Source organism: Vitis riparia, unplaced genomic scaffold (genome assembly GCF_004353265.1).
Source record: "Vitis riparia cultivar Riparia Gloire de Montpellier isolate 1030 unplaced genomic scaffold, EGFV_Vit.rip_1.0 scaffold793_pilon_pilon, whole genome shotgun sequence".
Lineage (NCBI taxonomy): Eukaryota > Viridiplantae > Streptophyta > Magnoliopsida > Vitales > Vitaceae > Vitis > Vitis riparia.
In genome coordinates, this window is record NW_023269787.1 from 23,631 (window position 1) to 33,492 (window position 9,862).

The following is a 9,862-nucleotide window of genomic DNA, read 5'->3' on the forward strand; positions in this document are numbered from 1 at the left end:
GCATCAAAACCAAGCTAACAAGGAGGTGAGTTGATGAATTTTCAAATCAATGGAGACTAGTTATATTTAGTTAAAACCCTAAATGAGGCAAATGAAATTAACCCAAATTTTTATTAAGAGGCTAAAAATATGAAAACGCCAAAAAATATTGTAAGCATCACATCAAACCAAGCTAACAAGGAGGAGCTCAACAAACTCAAATGAATCAAATTGACACTCAATCTCAAAAACAACTTAGATTAATGTCATTATTTTTGCATTAAGCCAAAGCAATTTGCAAAACTAGGGTTAGTCGAATATCAATGTGCTCCATGCTAGTCACATTTGCCATTAATGAAATGTTCAAAGTGTATGAATCACAATATGCTTGGTGGGTGCAAGCCTGAATTGGTAATGTGACTAGGAAAACATTAGTTTTTTGTTGTAGGATTTGTTGTATATATATCCATGTATAGCATCACCACCAAGATGATTATATGCCATCCAACAAAGCATAATTTTAGGGCAACACGGCAAAGTTTTGGGAAGAATAAATGGCTGAAAGCAATTCTCTAATAATGGTTGTCTACCATGTTCACAATTCATGTAAATATGGTTTGCTTTTGGTCTAGCGTAGATATTGTCAATGACTTGTACATGCTCTATATAGATATTCTCGATTTTGGACTTGATTTAAAATGTTATTGACATATATTGGACGAGATAATTGTGTAACAACATTATTTGCCAAACTTTTTTGAAGGAGATGCGATTTTCTGATACTACAGATGATCGATGTAGATATTATTTACTTTGGATGATCAATTGACATTCATATACAGTCTTAAAAAATAATTATACATACCAAATGATTGGTTATTTATAAGAACGAAAATTATTTATATATACATATATATAGATAAATATTTAGATAGATAGATAGATATGAAGTTTTGTCCAAGGATTAGTAGGGAAAGGTGGATTAGTATGTATTGGGAAAAGGTGAATATATGCTCAAGAATGCTATTGGGGTTTTCTTTGATTCCTAACAGAAGGAAAACCAAATGTATGCACTAGTGCAAAACTAATGCATGGATATATTCTGGGTAGTGACAAAAGATGAAAAACATAGTATTTACCTAGCTTTTTAACATGGAATATTTGTCTGCAGGGCTCAGATTGAGGTTTGGTTAGGGGCATCAATGAAGGGTATTTCATGCCATGGCCACTTGGAAATAGCTAGATACCTTTTTTCTTTTTCTAGTATTCCAGTATGGTAATGGTGTGTCTTATGGTCCAATATCAGAACAATGTGACTGAGAGGGGTGCCCAATGTTACCATGTTTGCCAATTACTATCAAGAGCAGGTTTTTTTTTTTTTTTTTTTTGAAGAATAAAAAAATAGAAAACAGGTTTTATCATCAATTATTCCCAAAATAGGTTTTTAAAAATTGTTCTGAAAACTAGTGTTTTTCAAAAAATATATTTTTATTTATTTTTTATTTTTTAAGGATTATTTTAAAAAATAATTATATATATATATATATATATATATATATATATATATATATATATATATATATATATATATATATATATATATATATGTGTGTGTGTGTGTGTGTGGAGAATGATTGAAAATAAAATATTACACATAAAAATTATTTTTTAAAAATATTTGGAAACATAGAAAAACAAATTGAGAATATTTCAAATTTTCAAATAAATTTATTATTCTGAAAAAAAATTCAAAAACTGTTTTTTAAAAAACTATTCTAAAAAAATTATTTTTCAAGTTTTCAAAAATGTTCTCAAACAAACCCTAGTAATGGAATTGATAAAAACCCACAAATTAAAACCTATATTGGTTTGAAATGAATCTAATGATCTATTATTGTGAATAAATGATTTACTCTCAGAGATTAATCAAGAAATGGTTTCATTTACAGTGTATTGAACCAAAATTTCTGAATTGATTTGTTCATTTAGTGTGCAGTTGTTTCATTCCTCACAACCCTAGATATGCACCAAAAGTGATATACCTTAGGATGATTTCTTCAATCACATCACAACAGACACCATGGTCCCCTCAAAATCAAATGTTACTGACTTCATGTGACTTGGTTTGTTGAGGGCATTTACATATCATTGACCAAAACTATACATATTGCATACAATCATGCTAGAACAACTTGCTGCATCCCATATTTACCTTCATTTTTCTGGTGCAAGTCAAAGATCGATACCTAATATTCCCTTCAGCTAATCAATGTGATCAGGGGGTGGTCTAGTTCAGAATGCTCTATGTGTATGTGCAACCATGCAGCAAATTAAAGATAAATTGATGGTGTTGTCAAACTGATGGTGACATCCAAAAAAAACCAGGCATGTGCTATACGATCTTTAAGAAGTTTTGCCAAACTAAAAGCCTAACTTTTCAGGACGTTTCGGGATCTTTACGTACCGACAATGTAATGAAAATTGAATGAAAATTCAATTCAAATCTGTAACATGATATGAGATATGAATTTTGTGTGATGATAAACCTTCAGCTGGGTGGCCATGTGGTATATCACTGGGTCCTATCTTTTATACACATATTGATATCCTTGTCCCAATGTGGAACTGTTTAGACCAGTTAACATCATGTATGTATACATGTAATAAAGGCGAGGAAAGGGCAATGGCCCTCCATAGTCCTCATCCACACACAGCCAAAATATTGCTAAATGCTTATGGGATCTTATCACAAACATATCAATCAATGCAGGTGCTTCCATTAGGCCATTGCCCGCACAGACACTCACTACGAATTGAGAGGACCACCACTCATTGTCCCTCACACATCACAATTATATCATCTCACAGACCTCTCTTCTCCTTTTTGGCCTCTCTTTCCTCCTCTCTGAAACCCATTCAAACACCCTAACGATCATTTCAAAAGCAGTACCCAGCTAAGAGAGTTGGTTGAGTTGTTTTGGGAAGAATGGAAATGAAAGTTCCTCATCAGCTCTACAGTCTGTACTCAGCCTCCAACATGATCAAGAGGGAAGATCATAGCCGGAAAAGTCTGAAAAAGCCAGAAGAAAAGCAGCATGATGACTCCAAACCTTTCAACTCCCGGAATCTGTCAAAGGTCATTCTCCCTCCCTTAGGTGTCTCAAGTTATAACCAAAATCCGTTAGCGCCCAAAGGATGGATCATCTCACCAATGGATTCAAGATACAGGTATGAGTACTATACCCGAAGAAACGGACAAAAATCAATCATCATGATTAAACTTCTATTACCATGATCAGTTCATATATGGTTGATATATTAAAATATGCATGTTAAACGTAAATAATGTCTATATGCATACGTGCACACCTTCATGTCCATAGGTCCATATCTAATAGACTCATAAATTACTTTTCAAACCACTATTTATGTGTACATGTATATAAATAAGCATATATACTGGCATATATATCAGTTTTTGAAGTTGTCTATTCATGCTTAGTTGATGACTTAACCATAATGAACACAACTCTTGATTGAGTGAGAGAATTGAACTTCAAAAGTGTTCGTTCATATAGAAAAGGGAAAGTTGCTGGAATCACTGATATATATCGCCTCCAATCAGCGGTCACCATGCACTTCTGCAAATAAGAATGATACTCACCCTTTAAATGGCCTTATTAGAGGACACATACATGGCATATAGCTTTTTTATTGATCTTTTTTTTTTGTGGGAAAAGTGATTCTTAGATAGTGTTACTACTATTTCCATAGAGGAAAGTTAGGAAAAACCATTAGGCTACAATTTATTCTGATAACTCAATATTGTCTGCTATATATTATGGTTGATTTCTAGTTTGAAGGCAAAATTTTCTCCTTGATTTTCATTATATAAGAAGATTTGAATAATTTATATTTGATGAATAGTGTTTCTTTGATCTAGTAATGAGTATGGGCAAGGATAAATTTGTATGTTGCACATATGCAGGTGTTGGGAGACATATATGGTGGTTTTAGTAGCCTACTCTCTATGGATTTACCCTTTTCAAGTTGCATTTCTGAAAGCCTCTCCAAATAGACAACTATATATCACGGATAACGTCGTTGATCTATTTTTCGCTGTTGACATCGTCCTAACATTTTTCGTCGCTTACATTGATCGAAGAACTCAGCTACTTGTTTGTGACTGGAGAAAGATTGCAGTGAGGTTAGTGGATTAATCACTTCAAGCTATAAGAGATCATTAATCAACACTTAGATACTGAAGCACCCACAAATGTTTTCCCTTTTCTTTCTCTAGAAACAAACAGATGAGGAAAGAAATTAGCAATTCCCAGTTAGGACTTTGATTTTTGTTTGATTTGGTCATGTTGCATATAGACACACTTAAGGCTGGTTTTGACCCTATTTGATTCTTTGGTTGAATGTCCTTATCAGGACATAGCACTTAGCTGAGAAAATCATCTTTATTTTTTTTCTAATGGGAAGAGAATCTCTCTTGAATCACTTTAATTTGCTGAAAATGACTTCTGGAATAAACTTTCTTTTTGCTATTTTCACTTTGAGATGGTACTGTACTGGTTGGCCTGACCGTATGGTCTTAATTCCATGCCCTTTTCGAATAGTGCAACAAGCACTATGCATCAATGGGCACTGTGGGCCAATGCCTTTTCTGAGAATAACACACTCGAAGGGTATGTGGGTATGGGTGCATGGGTGTATGCGTGTGGCCATGGATGCAAATCAGAGTCACCAACCCCATTATTATTATTTTATATATATGTAGTGGCCCAACTCTTATCTGTAATTCAACAAAGCCCATGATCACCATCAATGTGTAGCTCCCAGATGGTGTGACCAAACCTCAATTATTGAATTGAGTATCTTAATTGGTGGATTACCCCACCTCCCTTGGACCCAAATCATAGAGCATATGCCCGTAAATGGAAAATAGTTTATTTACTCTGACCTACTTCTTCCACTGGATCACCAAGTCAACAAACAACCATGATGTTCTAAAAGATGGAACTTTTTTCTTTCCAACAAGATATAATAACAAAACAGATGCTCACAATGACCTAATTTCAAACTATTCCCTACTAAAACTGGTGTCATCCTTATAATGAATGTCACCCATGCCAAAGGTGTGCCTCACTGCATCTCACTTGCAAGCATACTGTATTCCTCTTCTCTTGGGCTCAGCCTTTTGCTTGTTGGGCTGTCCTTGAGGAATTTCAGAAACAATGACTAAAATTACTTTTACACCCCCTAACTGTTAACTAAATAATATAGATCAATTCTTTGAAGATGGGTGTTATTGGAAAAGATCAAAATTTGCTTCAAGCAAGCCCTGGTGGCCTTTGTGTAAAGGGTACTAGTACATGAGGATTAACCAAGCTTGTAACAATGCCATAGGTACCTGTCAACATGGTTTCTGATGGATATGGCATCAACTATGCCTTTTGAGGCACTGGGCTCCTTGATCACTGGCAAACAGAAAGTGGGTCTCTCCTACTCCCTCTTGGGTCTGCTCAGATTCTGGCGTCTCCGCCGTGTCAAGCAACTCTTCACCAGGTTGATTTATTCAATTAATCATCCCAGCCACAATTCCACCCAATTCTCTTCTTTCCTCACACTTTCTCTCCTCTTTTTCAGGCTTGAGAAGGACATCAGATTCAGCTATTTCTGGGTTCGATGTGCTAGGCTATTATCAGTAAGTACAATTTAAGAGTAAAGCTGCATGTATACTCAAGCGATCTATACTAACATACCGACAATTTTGTTGGTGCATGCCCTGGTCTTATTGAGTTTTCTGTCATTTGTTTCCAGTAAAAGTAGCTAACCTAATGAAGAAAGTGTACATTTTTTTGGTGTAGGTGACATTGTTTCTGGTCCACTGTGCTGGGTGCCTATACTACTTGCTAGCTGATCGATACCCGCATCAAGGAAAGACGTGGATTGGAGCCGTTATACCGAATTTTAGAGAGACAAGCCTTTGGATCAGATATATTTCAGCCCTGTATTGGTCCATCACCACCATGACCACTGTTGGCTATGGTGACATGCATGCTGTGAACACTATGGAGATGATCTTCATCATTTTCTACATGCTATTCAACCTTGGCTTAACTGCTTACTTGATCGGTAACATGACAAACTTAGTTGTTGAAGGCACTAGACGTACTATGGAATTTGTGAGTACTATGATCTTTTTCCCTCTTTTGGTCCTCAGATTAAGTTAACCATGTTTAGATGAGTGATAAATTTTGGGATCTGTGGCTTGTGACATAGAGAAATAGCATAGAAGCAGCATCAAACTTTGTATGCAGAAACCGGTTGCCTCCAAGATTGAAAGAGCAGATACTGGCTTATATGTGTTTGAGATTTAAGGCTGAGAGCTTGAATCAGCACCAACTAATTGAACAGCTGCCCAAATCCATATGCAAAAGCATCTGCCAGCATTTATTCTTTCCAACTGTGGAGAAGGTCTATCTTTTCAAGGGAATCTCAAGAGAAATACTCTTGCTCCTGGTATGGGACCATTTTTGGATGGATTCAATAAAAACGAAGTTCAATTCCTAACCTAAGAAAGTTGGTAAAATTATTGTTTTTCCAGTGAAATTATTGATTTTCGTATTGAATAAAATAGGATCAAAAATCTAAAATATTGAAAACTTGGAAGAAATTCTAATCCTAGTGAGATTCTCTAACAATGTAATCACATTGAGCAGGTTGCAAAGATGAAGGCTGAGTACATACCTCCTAGAGAAGATGTTATAATGCAGAATGAGGCGCCAGATGACGTTTACATAATTGTATCTGGAGAAGTTGAAATTATTGATTATGTGGGAGAGAAAGAGCATGTTGTTGGGACTCTACAGTCTGCAGACATGTTTGGAGAAGTTGGGGCACTTTGCTGCAGACCTCAAAGCTATACGTTTCGAACCAAGACCCTTTCACAACTCCTGAGGCTGAAGACCAATGCACTGATAGAAGCAATGCAGACTAAGAAGGAAGACAATGTGATTATCCTTAAAAACTTTCTTCAGGTTTGTACCTATCTGAGTACTAATTTCCTTCCCCCTTCTGTTTTTTCTTCTGCTCTCTGTTTTTATTAGATCATTTGCAAGTATATATTGCAGCAAAGTTTTCACCAATACACAAGATCAGTTGCATGCTCTGCTTCTTGATATGATCTACCATAGAGGACCTAATTTTCATGATATATAATGGTGAATTGCAGCATCACAAAAGGCTTAAGGATCTAAACATTGGAGATTTGCTGGTGGAGAATGGGGAAGAAGATGTTGATCCCAACATGGCTTTCAATTTACTGACTGTTGCCAGCACTGGCAACGCAGCCTTTCTTGATGAGCTTCTCAAGGCAAAATTGGACCCTGATATTGGGGACTCCAAAGGAAGAACCCCATTGGTATGTTTCTAAACATCTAAGAACTTCAGAAGATCACAACTTTGAGATAAACCCAACTCGACTCTGTCTTGGCTGGTTTCAACTCATAATATTTCAATCCTTTAGTCACCTGGATGTACAGAGAATCTAGGCTACAACTTCTTGATACTAATACATGTCAAATGTTTCATTATTCGATTCTTTTTCAATTGGGTCAGTTGGATTTTGAAACTTTATCGGACATTACTTCTCCCCAGGGCCTAATTTCATTCTCTAGGTACACTCTTTAAAAGCCAGAGATGCCAAATATTCATGCCTTCGAGTACATACAATGCTTGCATACTGTAACCAAAATGCCTAGAACTGAAAAATTGGTATTACTTTCATGGTTTCCAAACAAATGGGGGAAAATAAGTGAAAAATTGGCAACCAAAGTAGACTTTTCAAGCTTTATTCTGTCCAACAGGTACAATGCTCTGCTTGTTTGGACATGGATGGAGCTCAAAGTTGCATCCAATCTGAATTAGCTCTGTTCAAGCTTTGCTTACGAACTTCTAAAACCTCTAAGATTGCAATATAGACCCCTGAACCAGCAATCTAATACCCCCTTTCTTCCAGGAAACTGTTTACTAGCCTAATCAAACCAGGTTGTTCATTGAGCTTCCTGGCTAGATGATCAAACTCCTTGGCCTTTTTCTTCATCCAGAAAATGCAAACTCCCTAACAGCATATTGAAACGGTTATCATGATTTGTTGTGATGCATCAGCACATAGCAGCATCAAAAGGGCATGAAGATTGTGTAATGGTACTTCTCAAACATGCGTGCAATGTACATGTCCGAGGTAAATAGGATTGTTATATATCTTAATTTTTTTGAAGTCTATGAAAATATGATCCAATCCTCAACTTCATTTCTTGATTCCATCTGATCATTATCATAACACCATACATGGCAGATATAAATGGCAACACTGCATTATGGGATGCTGTATCTGCAAAACACAATTCCATATTCTGGATCCTATATCACTGTGCTTCCCTTTCAGATCCCTACACTTCTGGTGATCTTTTGTGCACTGCTGCAAAGAGAAATGACCTAACAGCGATGAAGGAGCTCCTGAAACAAGGTTTAAACATAGACTCGAAGAATCGCCAAGGGTTAACAGCAATCCAGATTGCCATGGCAGAAGACCACACAGATATGGTAAAGCTACTTGTAATGAATGGCGCAGATGTTATCCATGCCAATACCTATGAGTTCTCTTCAGAAACTCTGAATGAAATGCTGCAAAAGCGAGAGATGGGACACCGAATTATGGTGCCTGATACCTTGCCTACTGATCATGAAACGTTGTTGAGGGACCAAGGAGGAGAAAAGGAGTTTAATACTAATGGAGGATTCAAAGGAACAAATGTTCCAAGGGTGAGCATATATAGAGGCCATCCTCTGCAGAGAAAAGAGAGCTGCTGCACTGAAGCTGGCCGGCTGATTAGGTTGCCAAACTCATTAATGGAGCTCAAGGCCATTGCAGGTACACTTCTTCAAACCCCATGTCTTGTTTAATTCTCTAATAACTATGCATTGTTATCAGTATCCAACTAGAACTCCTAACCCATCCTAATTTCAGTAGTAAACAATGAAGTAACACAACCTATAGACTACTAGACAATGATCCATAGAGGTAAAAGTATTGAACTATTTTCCTCAACTGCAGTTTTCTGTGCCTTTACTGACTAAACTCAAATTTTCTGCACTGAATTTTAACTGCCATAAAGCCACTGAGTCCCCATTGACATTGTAGTATTCGAAAAACTTTCAGAAGGGATGAGAATTGCCCCCAAGTATGGCATACTTGATGTTGTTTTAGAACTCATTTCAATAGAGAGGATGACTTTGGAATGATTTTCAACAGGTGAGAAGCTTGGATTTGATGCAAGAAATGCAATGGTAACGAACGAAGAAGGAGCAGAAATCGACTCCATTGAAGTTATTAGAGACAATGATAAGCTTTTCCTAGTTGAAGATCCAAACTCCCTGATGTAAATCGTAACCTTCTATCTAATTGGGATAAAAAAATGACTCTCAATCTTGTCCCTCCTTTTTTGATTCCAATGCTGCATGGGTTTTTTTATTTTCTCTTAACAGAGGAAAAGTGTGGATTTGATTCAAAAAAATACAATGGTAACAGGAAACAGGTAATGAAAGGTTGGAAATTGAATCCATTGAAGTGAATATTGTAAATAAAGGTAAGCAATTTTCAGGCCAGAGACCCATAGGTCAAGCTCCAGAGACCAAATTGTTAAGATTCATAGGCCAAGCATCATCGGGCGATTTATAAAACGCTCATTGGCCAAAAACACATAAAGCCTCGTTAGGCAAATCTCTACTGGGCACATAGCAGCCAGTGATCATCAAAATTTTCTTGTTTATACAGATTTAAATACTCAAAAGACAGAAAAAGGATAACAAC

General features: G+C 36.4%; 1 protein-coding gene across 2 annotated transcripts; it reads left to right on the plus strand.

Moving 5' to 3' along the window:
* The first annotated feature begins 2,763 nt into the window (after window positions 1-2,763).
* On the plus strand, window positions 2,764-9,531 carry LOC117910633 (potassium channel AKT2/3-like). 2 transcript variants are annotated; one of them, XM_034824739.1, is made up of 11 exons: window positions 2,764-3,207; window positions 3,968-4,186; window positions 5,395-5,553; window positions 5,635-5,692; window positions 5,856-6,173; window positions 6,271-6,510; window positions 6,711-7,028; window positions 7,223-7,411; window positions 8,158-8,233; window positions 8,438-8,923; window positions 9,305-9,531. In XM_034824739.1, exons 1-11 carry the CDS (start codon window positions 2,966-2,968, stop codon window positions 9,433-9,435), a joined length of 2,436 nt encoding a protein of 811 aa, XP_034680630.1. In that variant the 5' UTR covers window positions 2,764-2,965; the 3' UTR covers window positions 9,436-9,531. The 2 variants fall into 2 exon arrangements, with proteins under 2 accessions (XP_034680630.1, XP_034680629.1); XM_034824738.1 differs by having other exon boundaries at window positions 2,765-3,207; window positions 8,348-8,923.
* The last annotated feature ends 331 nt before the right edge of the window (window positions 9,532-9,862 follow it).